The 17,648-nt window shown below is 42.5% G+C and overlaps 1 protein-coding gene across 1 annotated transcript in view; it reads right to left on the bottom strand.

The window, feature by feature from the left end:
* The window catches only part of GALNTL6 (polypeptide N-acetylgalactosaminyltransferase like 6), a 1,507,590-nt gene extending 1,492,005 nt beyond the window's left edge, over positions 1-15,585 (bottom strand). Inside the window, exon 1 of the mRNA XM_070376153.1 lies at positions 15,448-15,585. Within this exon, the coding sequence (XP_070232254.1) occupies positions 15,448-15,585 (138 nt within the window). The remainder of the gene's footprint in view (positions 1-15,447) is intronic.
* Positions 15,586-17,648: the final 2,063 nt, after the last annotated feature.

Below are 17,648 nucleotides of genomic sequence, written 5' to 3' on the forward strand. Positions count from 1 at the left end.
CATTTCTAGAAGGGGCTTCCCAGGTGGCCTTGGTGATAAAGAACCCACCTGCCAAGGTAGGAGACATGAGAGACATGGGTTCCTTGGTCAGGAAGATACCCTGGAGGAGGCAGGGCAACCCACTCCAGGATTCTTGCCTGGAGAATCCCATGGACAGGGGAGCTTGGTGGGCTATGGTCCCTAGATCTAGTCACAAAGAGCCAGACATGGCTGAAGCATCTTAGCACACACACATGTATTTCTAGAAATTCACAAGCAAAGTCAAGAAGATTTTGTGACGGATATTATTGATCCAGGGATATGTCCTTTGCTTTACTTTAGATAAAGCAGTACTGATATGAAGGATGGATCAAAGAAGAAAAGGCTAAAAGCAAATGAATGAGAAGGAAAAAAAAAAAAAACATAATATATGACATTTCCAGAAGAAATAAAAGTTGTGAGCCACAATCTGGATAGAATTTTCACATTTATCCTAAAGTTGGGATATCATTGCTCAGTGACAGGAGACATGAAGGGAACTGGCAAATAATGCAGGTACTTTATCTGATTTTATGGCATGAAATCTTGGTTCTCTCAATATGAACATTGCATGCTTTCAGTGAAGAATGAGGCCAGGTTGTCTGCTTGGCCTAAGAGAAGTGGAGCTTGCGTGGGGGGGGGGTGGTTGAGAGGGAAGAAAAGGTTGGAAAAGGCAATTCTGGAACACAGGGAAGAGAGCTAAACAGGGTGGCAGAGAGCAGTTCTTTTCTGGTAGTTTTGGCTTCATTGTGCCAGTCTGTACTTGTCTTACAAAAGATCATTCCCTTGGGGAGATACAGCTAAGCAATATTTACTTTCTGATTATATAGTTTGGAAGGAGGCAGCAGCCCTCAGAATTGCAAACAAAACAACAGCAACAAAGAAAGATCAAACAGCAGAAGCCTTGAGCTAAAAGAGTACTTCTCACATCTCACACCTTTCAAAAACTGGAAATGCACGTAGGCTCAAGAGAACCTCTTTTTAAGATGGAAAAGACTCAAGTTCTTTTAAGTGTTTCAAGGCTTCCATTCATTCACAGAATGAATAATTGATGGAGCCAATGCCTACATGCATTTTTTAAGGAAATTTTCACAAGGAAAAGAGGAAGACAGGAGGCTCTGAGCAGGAAAAAGGTGGGGGGGGGGTGAGTAAGGGGAGATAATAGCCTGTATTTCTACCATTTCTTGAATAAGAGCACTTGCTGCCCCTGGTGTTTATCTTTTCCTCCGTATTTCACATATTAGAACTCAAGATCTTCAGCTAGAAGCGCTGAGCATTTTGCAGACCCTTCAATTTCCTTCAGCTCATGGAAGAAAATTTGTAAGTTTCCAAGGAACTGAAGAGGGGACACAGTTCCAATACACAGTTATTAATCTTACACAGAGGGCTTCCCGGGTGGCTCAGTGGTAAAGAATCCACCTGCCAATGCAGGAGATTGGGTTGGATCCCTGGGTCGGGAAGATTCCCTGGAGAAGGAAAGGGCAACCCACTCCAGCATTGTTGACTAGAGAATTCCCTGGACAGAGGAGCCTGGTGGGATATAGTCCATGCAGTCACAATGAGTTGGAGACAACTGAGTCTATACACACACACTGTTAATCTGTCTAAAAAATGATAGAATTCACTCAGCTGGGGACTTGGAGCATTTTCATTCCCCCACACCTCCTGGTTTTACACCATTGTCAATTCCTTTGTTTCCAGGAAGCTCCTTTCTTGAAGCTGGAAGATGGACTGAGGAGGCATTTTACTCCTCAAGTGACTCCTCTGTTCTTGTCTGCAGCAGCCTCACTCATGGTGTTTCTGATTCAACATTACTATCAGAAGCAACCAGAATGTGCTTGCATGCATACTCAGTCACATCAGACTCTTGGTGACCCCATGGACTGTAGCCTGCCAGGCCCCTCTGTCCATGGCATTTTCTAGGCAAGAATACTGGAGTGAGTTGCCATTTCCTTTTTCAGGGGATCTTCCTGATCCAGGGATCGAACCCGTGTTTCCTGCATTGCAGGCAAATTCTTTACCATTTGAGCCACCTTAAATTCCAATTACGTAAAATAATAAAACATTTACCCCCAGAGACCCTTTTAGATAATCCTCTTTTGGGAGCTTAGACTGACTCAATGATACAGTTTATAAAATATTTTCTATTCCTTGAGGGCCGAGTTACACACTGAGAAATCAACACCACATGAAGAGAAAGGCATGGAAAACATGGGAACAAGGTCATCACAAGAGCACTGGTGCTGATGAATATGCTGGGAAAACTAATGTCCCTGTTGAAACCTAGTTTTCTCCTGTGGCTCCTCTGTCCATGGGATTCTCTAGGCAAGAACACTGCAGTGGGTTGCCATTTCCTTCTCTAGGAGATCTTCCTGACCCAGGGATCACACCCAGGTCTCCTGTGTCTCCTGTATTGGTAGGCAGATTCTTTACCATTAGTGTCACCTGGGAAGCCCATGTTATAAACATATAACTTCCCATTTTACAGAATATTTTACAAATGTTTAATTACCTCTCCAAATTAGTAAGAAAACTGCATAGGAAAATTCTTAGACCTTCTGCCAAGAGGTTCAAAGCTATTAAAAGCACAGTCTCTAAATTTACCATTAAGCTCAATCTTTTCTGTGTCTCTCCTCCTTTTGATCATTGCTGTCACCTTCATCCTCCCTGGGGACCAGTTCCTCATTCTCCCTGCACCAGCCTTCTTTTAACTTCCACCGTCTCCTGCCAACCAAGACTTCACATTCAACCCTTCATGTCAATGCCACTCCCACCAATAACTCTCACCTGTTCGTCTTTCCATTTAATCTTTTTTTTTTCCGCATAATATTTCATGCATTTATGCATTTTTTTAAATTTTATTTTATTTTTAAACTTTACAATATTGTATTAGTTTTGCCAAATATCGAAATGAATCCGCCACAGGTATACCTGTGTTCCCCATCCTGAACCCGCCTCCCTCCTCCCTCCCCATACCCTTACGATTTTGTTTGCTCCTCTACAACTCTGTGTTACTCCGGCCTGAAGAGTACAAATAACTACCAAGCCCAATGACCTTTTCAAAGTCTTCACTTGCCTTAAACTATGTGGCTGTTAACACAGCCCATCATTGTCTCTTTTTATGGACCCAGAGGGCACAGTCTCAAATTTTGTCTTTGCACCTTACTTAACTGTAAAGTTGGTTCTACAGAAGTACCTGTCTCAGTGAAACACTGGAGGGTGAAACCAGTACAGAAAACACTTAGGGCCAAACACACATATCAAACAAGAACATATTTTCCCTAAAATATGTTTCCCTTCAACTAGGCTCAAAATAACTAGAGTAACTATATTTTAAAAAAGAATTTAATCTATCCCTACATGATAGGCATTATACACGCCTTTTCTTAGCTAATAGATCATAAGCTTACTGAAAACAGGTTTATCTCTTCATCACTTATTTGCCTCAGGGTCTCTGATAAACATCTATTTTATCAATAATAGGTAGGGAAATCAGTAAAATGCAGGTAAAAAGGTAAAATGCTTGCTCTTTGGAAGAAAAGTTGTGACCAAACTAGACAGCATATTAAAAAGCAGAGAAATTACTTTGCCAACAAATATCTGTCTAGTCAAACCCATGGTTTTTCCAGTAGTCATGTATGTATGTGAGAGTTGGACCCCAAATAAAGCTAAGAACTGAAGAACTGATGTTTCTGAACTGTGGTGTTGTTGAAGACTCTTGAGAGTCCCTGGGATTGCAAGGAAACTAAAGGAAATCAGTCCTGAATGTTCATTGGAAGGACGGATGCTAAAGCTGAAACTCCAATAATTTGGCCACCTGATGTGAAGAACTGACTCCTTGGAAAAGACCTGGATGCTGGGAGAGATTGGAGGCAGGAGGAGAAGGGGATGACAGAGAATGAGATGGTTGGATCACATGACAGATTCAATGGACATGAGTTTGAGCAAGCTCTGGGAGTTGGTGATGGACAGGGAGGCCTGGCATGCTGTTGTCCATGGGGTTGCAAAGAGTCGGACATGACGAGTGACTGAACTGAACTGAATTGAAATCAGTAGTGATATACTTTAAATGTTTTATTATATCTTTATTGGTAGCTCAGATGGTAAAGCCATGTGGAAGACCTGGATTCGATATCTGGGTCAGGAAGATCCTCTAGAGAAAGGAATGACAACCCATTCCAGTATTCTTGCCTGGAGAATTCCATGGACAGAGGAGCCTGGCAAACTACAGTCCATGGTGTCACAAAAGAGTTGTACACGATTGAGTGTCTAGCATTTTCGCTTTCACTCACGTGTTTATTCAGTTCAGTTCAGTTCAGTCGTGTCCGACTCTTTGTGACCCCATGAACTGCAGCATGCCAGCCCTCCCTGTCCATCACCAACTCCTGGAGTTCACTCAAACTCATGTCCATCAAGTCAGTGATGCCATCCAGCCATCTCATCCTCTGTTGTCCCCTTCTCCTCCCATCCCCAATCCCTCCCAGCATCAGAGTCTTTTCCAATGAGACAACTCTTTGCATGAGGTGGCCAAAGTATTGGAGTTTTAGCTTTAGCATCATTCCTTCCAATGAACGCCCAGGACTGATCTCCTTTAGGATGGACTGGTTGGATCTCCTTGCAGTCCAAGGGACTCTCAAGAGTCTTCTCCAATACCACAGTTCAAAAGCATCAATTCTTCGGCATTCAGCTTTATTCACAGTCCAACTCTCACATCCATACATGACCACTGGAAAAACCATAGCCTTGACTAGATGGACCTTTGTTGGCAAAGTAATGTCTCTGCTTTTGAATATGCTGTCTAGGTTGGTCGTAACTTTCCTTCCAAGGAGTAAGCATCTTTTAATTTCATGGCTGCAATCACCATCTGCAGTGATTTTGGAGCCCCCAAAAAATAAAGTCTGACACTGCTTCCACTGTTTCCCCATCTACTTCCCATGAAGTGATGGGACCAGATGCCATGATCTTAGTTTTCTGGATGTTGGGTTTTAAGTCAACGTTTTCACTCTCCTCTTTCACTTTCATCAAGAGGCTTTTTAGCTCCCCTTCACTTTCTGCCATAAGGGTGATGTCATCTGCATATCTGAGGTTATTGATATTTCTCCCAGCAATCTTGATTCCAGGTTGTGCTTCCTCCAGCCCAGCGTTTTCATGATGTACTCTGCATATAAGTTAAATAAGCAGGGTGACAATATACAGCCTTGACGTACTCCTTTTCCTATTCCGAACCAGTCTATTGTTCCATATCCAGTTCTAACTGTTGCTTCCTGACCCACATATAGGTTTCTCAGGAGGCAGGTCAGGTGGTCTGGTATTCCATCTCTTTCAGAATTTTCCACAGTTTATTGTGATCCACACAGTCAAAGGCTTTGGCATAGTCAATAAAGCAGAAATAGATGTTTTGCTGGAACTCTCTTGTTTTTTCCATGATCCAGTGGATATTGGAAATTTGATCTGATTCCTCTGGCTTTTCTAAAACCAGCTTGAACATCTGTAAGTTCACGGTTCACATATTGTTGAAGCCTGGCTTGGAGAATTTTGAGCATTACTTTACTAGCGTGTGAGATGAGTGCAATTGTGTGGTAGTTTGAGCATTCTTTGGCATTGCCTTTCTTTGGAATTGGAATGAAAACTGAACTTTTCCCATCCTGTGACAACTGCTGAGTTTTCCAAATTTGCTGGCATATCGAGTGCAGCACTTTCACAGCATCATCTTTCAGGATTTGAAACAGCTTAACTAGAATTCCATCACCTCCACTAGCTTTGTTCGTAGTGATGCTTTCTAAGGCCCACTTGACTTCACATTCCAGGATGTCTGGCTCTAGGTGAGTGATCACACTATTGTGATTACCTGGGTCATGAAGATCTTTTGTGCACAGTTCTTCTGTGTATTCTTGTCACCTCTTCTTAATACATGTTTATTAGATGTACAAAACAGTATGTTTATTTACTACCTTCAGTGAATATTGTAAAAACTGAGAAAAAGGCAGCAATATTATTTGCTAAGTTTCCCAAAATGGAGTGTTTACTTTGTACCAGTCTGCATATATTAATCCAATCTGATCCCCCTGCTACCCCTTTAAGAGTTTCTACCTGAGCCAACATATGAAGAACTATGGTTCAAAGATGTAAAATGTCTTGCCCAAGAGGATATATTTTGGAAAGTGGTGAAAACAGCATATAAACCTGAAGTATTTGATTATTCCTCAGCTTAACCCCAACCCCCCTGTCTAATTTTCATAACATGACGAGGCTCAATATTCACCCCCTGGAGCAATTAAGGACTGTCCCAAGAGTTCAGATCATTCTGTTCCTTTTCTGTTTTGAAAGCACAGTACACACACACACACAGAGACACACACACAGAAAATGCTACTATGCACTGCTTGCTTGTTTCATGACTAGATATTGTATCTCTCCAATTCACTACTGAGAAAATTAAGAATGGGCACAATGCAATATGCTTTTTTCTATATCCCTCTAACTCTACTGAAGGAAACAGTAACTCTATAAAGTAGTTCTGTAGTTAACTGAAATAGTTAAGAATCGTTTCCACTCTGCTTCTTAACTTTTGGTCTTCAGAATAACTATTACCTCTCAAGACCAAGACTTAAACACAAAAAGCAGTTCTCAGACTCTGACTTGTAATTAATGTAGAAAAAAATGCTTATATGTGAAAGTGAAAGTGTTAGTCACTCAGTCGTGTCTGACACTTTGTGAACCTATGGACTGTAGCCCACCAGGCTCCTCTGTCCATGGGGATTCTCCAGGCAAGAATACTGGAGTGGGTTGCCATTTCCTTCTCCAGGGGATCTTCCTAACCCAGAGATTGAACCTGGATCTCCTGCATTGCAGGCAGATTCCTTACCATCTGACGCACAAGGCAAGCCAGGCATGGACTTTGTTATAGTAAATGATGCTGCTGCTACTGGTAAGTCGCTTTAGTCGTGTCCCACTCTGTGCAACCCCATAGACGACAGCCCACCAGGCTCCCCCATCCCTGGGATTCTCCAGGCAAGAACACTGGAGTGGGTTGCCATCTCCTTCCCCAATGCATGAAAATGAAAAGTGAAAGTGAAGTCAGTTGTGTCTGACTCTTAGCAACCCCATGGACTGCAGCCTACCAGGCTCCTCTGTCTATGGGATTTTCCAGGCAAGAGTACTGGAGTGGGGTGCCATTGTCTTCTCTGATAGCAAATGATAGTGGTCACTATAAACAAACATTGCTCTCTGTTTTTTTCCCTCTTTTATTAAAAACTTCAATTTTAGAATAATGTTCGATGCAATATACCAAAAAATTAGTTGTTTGTTTGTTTTGCAATAAACAATTGCATGTAAAATAAAATTAACAATTTTTCCTTAAATACTGGACCAAAAATTATGGGAAAATTTTTTCTATTATTTTCTAGATCCTGTTTATGTGTTTCTTCAAAAGATCTCCCTGCCAGATTTAACAATCCATGGCAAGTCCTGTACCATAGTCATTGCTCTGTTGTGCTGTCTTGACATTGCCTTGCAAAGAGAAATCATCTGTAAATATTTATCAAGCAAACACTATATATCTTATTAAAGGCAATGATTGCTTACAAATGCTCATACTATGTATAAAAAAAATCTATATTCATTAACCCTTATTACATGCTGTTCAAGATACTGAGCACCTGATTTAGAGAAAACTGACAGAGGAGGACCCATGACTGGTTAAATGTCCTAAAGTGCTACGTGCTGTAACTAGCACTTGTTACCAAAAGGTAACAAGACAATATGGAAATTCTGATATTTCTCCACAAATTAAGTTCAAATGGATTCTCTTACTGGGAAGATCTATCACAGTTAAGGAAAAAGAAAAAGAAATTCACTCAAACTTCGGTGGTAGCCCTGACAATTTGTTCATTTTATTGTATTAAAAAAGATCAAAATGATCAATAATAAAATCTCTTGACTCTGGCTTTCTAGACTTCAATGGAATGAAGTAACATTCCATGAGGATTTCAGAACTTGAACTGAATTTGAAATGGATCTTCTCTACCATCACTGAGACACACCATTCCCTACAACATAGAGATGATAGCCACCACCATGGCCTCTAACAGGCACAACTTCCTTGCTAACATCAATGGATAATGATAAATTGCACTATTTATGATCTGTGCGACTTTCACATTGCTTCGCATGGCGAGTGTGCTCAGTCATGTACAACATTTAGCAATCCCATGGATTGTAGCCCACCAGGTCCTCTATCCATTGGATTCTCCAGGAAAGAATACTAGAGTGGGTTGCCATGCCCCCTTCTCCAGGGGATCTTCCAAACCCAGGACTCAAACCTATGTCTCCTATCTCTCTCGCATTCAAAGGCGGATTCTTACTACTGAGCCACCTGGGCAACTCTCACAGGCTAAATATTTATGGTGATTTTCATACTTGCCAAAGATGATGTAAGTACTTCTAGAGACAAATGCACTTGTCCTTCTCTCCATACTTTCCTAGAATTAAATTAATAACATTTAAATAAACTCAGCTGATGAATTTTTTTTTTTTAGATTCAAAGCAGTGGAAAAAGCAAGAAGTTATAAAAGTAAAAAACTGTAGAAAATGAAACAGTTGGGTGGATTTATTTTTTCTTCACAAGTGAGACCATGTGTGTGAATTCATGTACGTGTGTATGCGTGTTGCTAAATAAGTATGTGAAATGAATACATTTAATTGGAGAATACTGCCAATTCAGTCCACATTTTTTCCCCACTAGACTGGAAGTAGAAAAGTAGAGGAAAACTGATGCGATTTACCTTAAACCCTAAAAATACCCTTCTCTGTTCACCCTCTTTCCAGCCACCATGTTAGAGTTTGGTAGTAACAGACATCAGCATATTAGGGGATGCTGAGGGTCATTGCGGCTTGACACTTCTGGGGACCCGTCCCTTCCTTTCAACTTTAAATAAACCCAGTATAGATATTTTTGTGCTTGGATACATACATACTCTCAGCAGCATGAATGTTTTTCATTTGTTCTTTTTGGCCACCTATTCAAACTTCTGGCTTCCTGGGTGGCTCAATGGTAAAGAAGCAGCCTGACAATGCAGGAGACGCGAGTTCAATTCCAGGATGGCAAAGATCCCCTGGAAAAGGGAATGGCAGCCCACTCCAGTATTCTTGCGTGTAGAATTTCATGGACAGCGGAACCTGGAAGGCTGCAGTCCATGGGGTCACAAAGAATCAGACACGATTTAGCGATTAAACAACAATGACCACAATTCAAGCATCCCCACTATATTTTGAGTTAATTTAGGATCAACTAGCTCTGTGGGGTCACAGACTGACGTCCTAAGAGAGCAAGTACTTAATTTATGAGAGTCTGGCTTCACTTTTCTGATGGTCTCCAGAACCTTCTATTTTTTTGCACATCTGCAATGTTGACTCTGTAATAGCACTTTAGTAAACACATATGTAAACGTGAAAGAAAGAGAAGAATAACATGCTCACGCCTGATGCTTTTAAGAGCCAAAAGTCCTGCCTCATCCTTCCAAGCATGCCAAGCAAATGTGAAGGAGAGGCTGGACCAAATACATCCTGACCTGGGGTGACAGGACATTCACACCATCTTCCCCTATTGTTAAGTCTGATCTCCCTCCTTCAGGTCATCCTGGAGGTCCCTGCGCTGGCTACCATTTGTATAAAGTGTTCCAAGGGAGATGTTGTTACAAACTTCTCTACAAGTTGTCATGGCAACTCCTGACAAAACTTCCACACACAAATTTCAATTATCTTCTCGAAAACACTAAACCATCAAACTTTCTCACCCTTCTCCCTCTGTATTTCACCCTTGATTTGGTTTCTTATATAGAAAGAATAAAATGTATAGGAGGCTAATTGATTCAGCACAGCTTGTTCAAAAATAAACACACATAGAGAGAGAAGAAGAAGAAGAAAAAAAAATTATCTCTCTCTCTTTTTTCTTTTAACCAGATTGTGAACAGGAGATTCTGTTCAACATTGTTGCCTAGGGGGCAAGTTGGAGAACTAATCATCTCCAGATCACAGTCAATAATTAAAGCACTTGTTACAGGACTCTGCGAGGTGCAATACTGGAGCAAGTCAGGATGGATATTTCCATAAATTCAAGAAAAGGTCCTTCTGCATGCTGATTTAAAATCTACTTCTTAGCTAATTGAGAACATTATGGCTCAAATGAATGCATCACTTCACACCTAGTGTGTTGATCATATACTGAGGGCAGGAGGAGTGAAAACTTTACTTTCTTATTTCTTTTTAGCTTTTCCAATATCTAAGATGTTTGCTGGAGAAGAAACATAGACATTCTTCAAGCTTTATGGTCAGGGTGACAGACAGAAGCATGAGTACGTCTGCATACACTCAGTTCCAGATATCTAATATCTTCAAATCACAAGATAAGTTTAAAACACCACAGAAAAAAGTTCTTGCCAATAAGATGAATCCCCCCATCCCAACAAGTGTGGTGCTGATTAATATTAGTAAAGTTGGACAAAGATGCTGAGAAATTTCAGGAAAGACACACACACACACACACACACATATATATATAAAGCCTCACATCTGTGGAGTACAATTTACTTGTGGATTTGATTAAAACCAAAATGTTACCTCACAATAGTTTCAACAGCCAAGATGTGATCTTAGGACTTTATGTACCTTGTTATAGCAAAAGTTTGATTAGCCCTGTTTTATACACAGAAATTCTGAAGTACTAAGAAAGAGGAAGGTTCTATAAATTAAGTGACTTAGATAGCATATTGAAGAGCAGAGACATTACTTTGCCAACAAAGGCCCATCTAGTCAAGGCTATGGTTTTTCCAATGGTCATGTATGGATGTGAGAGTTGGACTGTGAAGAAAGCTGCTGCTGCTGCTAAGTTGCTTCAGTCATGTCCGACTCTGTGCGACCCCAGACGGCAGCCCACTAGGCTCACCCGTCCCTGGGATTCTCCAGGCAAGAACACTGGAGTGGGTTGCCATTTCCTTCTCCAATGCATGAAAGTGAAAAGTGAAAATGAAGTCGCTCAGTTGTGTCTGACTCCTAGTGACCCCATGGACTGCAGCCTACCAGGCTCCTCCATCCATAGGATTTTCCAGGCAAGAGTACTGGGAGTGGGTTGCCATTGCCTTCTCTGGAAGAAAGCTGAGTGCCGAAGAATTGATGCTTTTGAAATGTGGTGTTGGAGAAGACTCTTGAGAGTCCCTTGGACTGCAAGGAGATCCAACCAGTCCATTCTGAAGGAGATCAGTCCTGGGATTTCTTTGAAACGAATGATGCTACAGCTGAAACTCCAGTACTTTGACCACCTCATGTGAAGAGTTGACTCATTAGAAAAAACTCTGATGCTGGGAGGGATTGGGGGCAGGAGGAGAAGGGGACGACAGAGGAAGAGATGGCTGGATGGCATCACTGACTCGATGGATGTGAGTCTGAGTGAACTCCGGGAGTTGATGATGGACAGGGAGGCCTGGTGTGCTGCGATTCATGGGGTCTCAAAGAGTCAGACATGACTGAGCGACTGAACTGAACTGAACTGAAGTGTTCAGTGTTGTTCTTGGTGTACTTCATGGGAAAAAATCCAGGTCAAACGTATGCTTCTAATATCATTCTGAACAATTCTGAAAATATGTGATTTAAAGTTCTGAGATTTTGATCTTTGTTTTAATCATTATTTCAAAAATTGCAAAACCTTCATATTCTGAATATTCTTGAATTATTTTTCACTTGTACTGAGTATTGAGTTGCATCTCAACTTAGTTGTTGAACTACTTTATAGCTGCTTTTAAAATATTAATCTATTGTATTTAAGGAAAGAAAGTATTTGGGGGCCCTTTTTATCTATACTTGCATAAATAATTAAAAAGAAAGGTATAATAATGCTAGACGCAGTAGTTTTGCTCTAAAATATTGCTTTGCTCTAATTAACATCCTAAGGAACGGCTTAATTAAGATCTAAATATATAACCTTAATTCAAATGCAACTGAAACCAGAGAAGAGTAGCAATACAAAATCAAAAAGAAAGAAATTAAGAATTACTGTACAATAACCATAGAGTAATCACTTCAGCTGAATATAAAATTCATTACCAATAAATGATTTTAAAGTAAATGTATATATTTCTAAACCATGTATAAGTCATCTTAATAAAAATTAAAAAGCAACAAATAGAACTCAACTAAAAATAACATAATTATCATTGATAATTTAACAACATAAGCAGGAAGTATAAAATATTTTATAAAACCCTGATTTTTATACAATTTTCATAAAATCTTCAAATTCTTCAAAGATTAATGTTTATTTCTGTAACTTGATTCCACTTTGCAGAGCCCAAACAATAAAATTAGCCTTTTAAGTTTTCCATTATTACAACTACTTTTTTTGGTCCTCATTAGTTAAGTGGGTGGTAAACCTTTTAGGTGAACAATTTAGGGACTTTTTTTCATATATTTTCTGCATCATAGATGGGGCAAATATTTAAATATTATAAGAATTATTATAAATATTACTTTCAATCATAAATTACTGTAAATACAAATGATTAACTTGTAACAGTATGGAAGACTTGAGAAAATATATGTAAAATACTAAACATCTTGACAATGCACAGTTTCTATCAATGCTTTCTCATTTACCTCCCTTTATTTTATCTCAGAACATACCAATGCCATTCATACTGAGTGGTAGACAGCAAACTATTGGTGATGTGCTCTGATAAAATACAAGTGAGGAGGATCATCTTCACTTTAAAAGTATCATCCATTCCATGATTTTGTATTTCTAGAAATTATTTTCCTGCAAGCCACTATAAATGAAACTGTTTAAAATGTGAAGGTTTCCCACTGCTGGACTGCCCTTTTCCACAGAACGGCTGGAAAACCAGACTCTCCTTCCAGCATGTGACTTGGTCTCAATCCCTTGAGTGCTAACCAGGGCCAATGAGCTGCTCATTATCCTTACCTGGAGCATTTCACAACTAAGTGATAACTAAAGTAACAGATGGGTCTTGAAGAATAGGTAGTGATTGACCATTAAAATGCCTTTGTAAAGGAAATTACTAAATTACTAAATTTAAATAGCACAAGTCAAGTTATATACTTTAACTGAAAACTTATGTATTTAGTTGACTTACTTTGAAATGTGGATACCTTAGTCAAATATTATATCACAATATTAAACATGCTTAATTCATCATTACAAGTCAATTTTTACTTGGTCAAGTATATATATATATATACACATACATAATGTGCATATAAATAAATTTTTACATATGGCTTATCTCTTACTTATCAATGCTTGTATAATGATGTCAATATACCCTAATTTTCTTTACAATTAGATTTAATAATAGAATAAAACCAATGAAGGCTTATCTTTTATTGCTTTACAATGAATTCTATCTTTCAGTAAGTGATAGTTTCTACATTTCAACTTAATTTTGTATCTGTAAGAAAGCATCAGTTTTGAAATCATTAGCTTTTTTAGGTTAAAACATACTGAAGTATGCAACTGGCATTCATTTCATGGCACAAACTGCCTTTTGTTTATTCTTGGTTTTAAAACTGCCCAGCTGGAATGCCACAGGATCCCCTTCAATCTTGGTTATTTATTCCACACAGTATGAAACTTTGAGAAACAGTCCCTTCTCTTGCTGCTCCATGCCTTTCATATCCACTAATTTTTTACCTGATATTAAACATCATTTGCACCACCAAAGAAACAGGAATAAGAAAACCGTTATAGAGATGATAATAACAAGCAAAGAGAGTTGGTTTGCCACACTTTATTTTTTTTATGCCATTGAACAAATAGAATTCTCATTAAGGGTCAAAATCAATGGAGCTGGTGGGAAAGTTGTAAATACTTCATTAATAAGATTAATTAGAGCTTTATGTTGGCTATTCCAGCAAATGATTCAGATGGCTATTGTTAACCGAATGCAAGGAAAAATCATTTTGTTATCATTTTATCAATATTGGAATGGAGATTTTAATAAAAGTAGCTAATTTTAATAATTAACTACCAATATTAATAACATTCAGCTTCTCTTAAGGGTTGGAGAAATAAATGATCTATATAGGAAAAAAAGTTTCACATTGAAAGTATCAACCTTTTTTTATTGGAATGACAAAACAGAATATACTTCAAATCAAAGTCATTCACCTATTATAAAGGATGACAGTGATCAACAACGGAATGAAAATGTCAACATTTTCCCTCAAAATTCCAATCCACCAAAATTCATAAACAACTAGTAATCCTTAACATTTAAGAGACTGGTAACGCTTTACTTGTCATAATGAAAAAGCAGATTACTTCCATATACTTTACAACTAACCACCCACTGTGTAAAAGGAAATTCCACTTCGTTAAGTATAAGAGCAGATATTTTAATTGTCAGTAATAAATACTGTCATCCACAAATGGGCAATTTAAGCACCTTCTGTTTGTGGAAGGTACATAGTGTACATGGGTGATGATCCGTGAAATTAAGATTATTCCCACTCCAAGGTGATGCACAGGACTACCTGAAGGAGTGTTATATCCACATCATGAAAAAGGCCGCATTCTATTGTTAAAAGTTTAATGGCAGAAGCTAGTTTATTCGTAAGTAAAGAATTTAACTATATTGAATTTCACCAGTGTTCTGGAGAGGATATTTTGCTTTACCGTTAAGAAAGATAGTTCTTTTGGTCCATGTTAAGGTATGACCCATGCACGCACTAGTAGACTGAATATTAAGTAAAACATAAATGTGGTACGGGTGTGTGTGTGGGGGGGGTGGTATACACGTTTAACTCCACTATATGGCGTTTCGGACATGAAGGAGAGCTTTTAGCAACAAACTGTTACTACCAGACTGTGAAACCGAACGACCTCCTTCGTAACTGCCTGAAGACCCCACACAGTACCTTAGCAACAGGGCAGGAGACACAGAGACTTTACCTTTCTGCAAAAAAAAAAAAAAAGGTGTTGCTAAGCAAAAATATAGAAAACTGTAACTTGGTTTTTGAGAACCACTTCACAAGTTTCACGATTTAATCGGCCCAATTCACTTTAATATAGACACACAAACTCCAGGAGAAGCAAACACAAATCTCTGAAACTAAACCTGTACTATATATACATCTCCTTTCACGAATAAGCAGTTACCTCTCATGTAACCTCTAGATCAATGGAGAGGAGCTGTTTCTTCCTTTTGACCTCTCATCCTGCTTTTTCACTTTATTTTGCATTTCACCCATGTCATTGGTCGCGCTCTTAAAAAGACTACTTGCTTAAACCCCAAAGTCTCTAGAGGTTTGTAATCAAAGCTCTGCAAAGACCTGGGAGCTGATGGAAACTCGGCACACCTGCCTGCGGTGGCCGGCTCCAGACTCCTGCCCCTCCGGGATTCTTCTCTGCGCAGCACTTACCTGCGGCTCCCCGGGCTCAGGGGATTTCACCAGGTGCTTCTCCTTGTATAGAGACCAGAGACCGATATTGGGCAGGAAAATTAAAGCCACCATGAATAACAAAGTCATCTGCAGAAATCTCTTCTGTTTCCTCTTCATCGCAAATGGTAACAGAGAAGAAAAGTTACAGGAGATGGTTCCCTGCCCGACTCTCGTTTGAATCCAAAGCACCAGAAACTGAGGAGAAGCTAAAAACTTTTTGCTGCGTGCTCAGCACCAAGATGCACGATTGAAGGGGAGTCAGGCATCGGCAGAAGCAACGCAAAGTTAGTTTCCCCCCAGAAAACTATGACGAAGGCATTAGCTATTGGCTCAGAAGTCAATGACTCCAAGGAGGAAATCATTAAGTCTATCGACCTCCAGTAAAAAGCCACGGAGTAAATATGATCCTTCCAAAGACTAATCGTAAGTTATGAAAAAGTCAATAGCATGCTGGATACTTAAGAAAACGGGAGGTTTGGGGTTTCCCCCTCGGCGTGGGAGGGCTGGGCTGCGCAGGAGAGGGCTGGCAGGAGGTCTGCGTGGGAAGCGGCTCGGCCCTAGCAAGTGGCAGGAAGAAAAGTGCTCGCTCTCTACCCCAGCACATCACCTTTCTCGTCTTCCCAGGACGTCTCCTCCTGCGCTCGCCCTGGGAGAAGCCACCTAAACTCCAGTTCAAGTCCCTCGGTGGCCAGCGCGCCGGCGGGCTCCCGGCGGTCCGGGAGACACGGTGTCCCGGGCAGAAGTGCTATTTGGAGAGAAGTCCGAGAACTCCCGGGCGCTCACGCGCCGCGCCGACCCTCGTCGGCGGGCAGCGGCTTGGCGACCCAGGTGCCCGGGGGCAGGAGGCTCCGGAGGTCGGCGGAGGCGCCGCGCCGTCTGTGCTCGCGCGGCGCCCGGGCTGCGGTCCTCCGCCAAGTGCGGGCCCTGCCCATCAATCGCTCCTCTTCCTCGGCGACGCTCTCACGCCCCGGCGCTCCTGTTAGCATCCTCTCCCGGCAACTGAACGAGCCCAGAGGAACATCGCCGCACTTGGAAGGCGAAGCTCTCACGCTCCTCGCGCCGAGGAGGGAGGGTGGCGCCCGAGCCGAGCTAGGCTCTCGGGGCGCGCGCGCGGAGGGCGAGGTGGCAGAGGCGCGCGCTGCTCCCGCCGCCGTCGCCTGATGCCCGCCTGCGCGGGGACGAGGCTGTGCCGGCCACGTGCGGGAGCCCGGGCGGGCGGGGAGGGCAGTTCCCCGCCGCCAGCTCCTATATAAGCTCGCCGTGACGCGAAAAAGCCGAGCAGGGCGACGCCGCCGCCGGACCCGGATTCCAGCTTCTCGCCTGTGAGGTCTCCTCTCTCCACCCCGGCCGTTCGCGCGACTTTGGACCCCTCAGGAGGCCCGCGCCCCAGCTCGCCTCACACCAAAGGCTCCAGACCGGAGATGCGGGGCGCGGGGGGCCGCCTGGTCGCGGGGTTTCCTCGGGCTCCTCCGTGGTGCCGGCGGGCGCGGAGGCGAACCGAGTCCGGGGATCCTGCCCCGGGGCTCCCAGGCCGCCGGACCAGGTGCGCGACGAACCGGGGGGAGGGCCGGGACCGCGACGCGAGGCCGGGCGGAGGCTGGGGCTCTGGGCCTCGGCTTCGGGAGCTACACCGTGGAGCCCCGGCGGCTTACCTAGGTCGGCCCGCGCCTTGGCCGGGTGAGATCGCGGTGCCGCCGCCTCCCCGGCCCCGCTTGTCCGCGCGCAGCGCTCGGGGTCGCAGCGGGGCCACCTGTCCCTTTGCCCTCGCACGCACCTCCCGCGGTCCCCAAGCCGAGTGGGGGTCGAGCCTGGTCTCGGCGGGAAGGCCTCCCCCTTCTCCCCGGCGCCGGCATGCGCCACCGGCCCTGACCGCACACACACGAACCTGTGGCCGCGTCTCCAAGGGACCTGCGTGCCTGGCACGGAGTGGGGGCACTCCCGGGATCCGGGGCTCCTAACTCCTGGAGGAAGGGGGACTTGCAGGAGGCGACAGACAGACACGCAGCACGCGCTGTGTCAGCCTGTCTAGAATCGAAAGAGCGCCATGGTCACCTCTTTGTTACAACCGGAGGTGATGCCCACAAGCTTGGGACGATAGGACGGCGGGTCCAGGAGGGTCCTTTCTCCCTCTCTCCTTTCCGTCGTCCTCTCTTACATCCCACTCCCGCTCCAGGTCCCCT

The sequence above is a fragment of the Bos mutus genome, chromosome 8, assembly GCF_027580195.1.
Source record: "Bos mutus isolate GX-2022 chromosome 8, NWIPB_WYAK_1.1, whole genome shotgun sequence".
NCBI lineage: Eukaryota > Metazoa > Chordata > Mammalia > Artiodactyla > Bovidae > Bos > Bos mutus.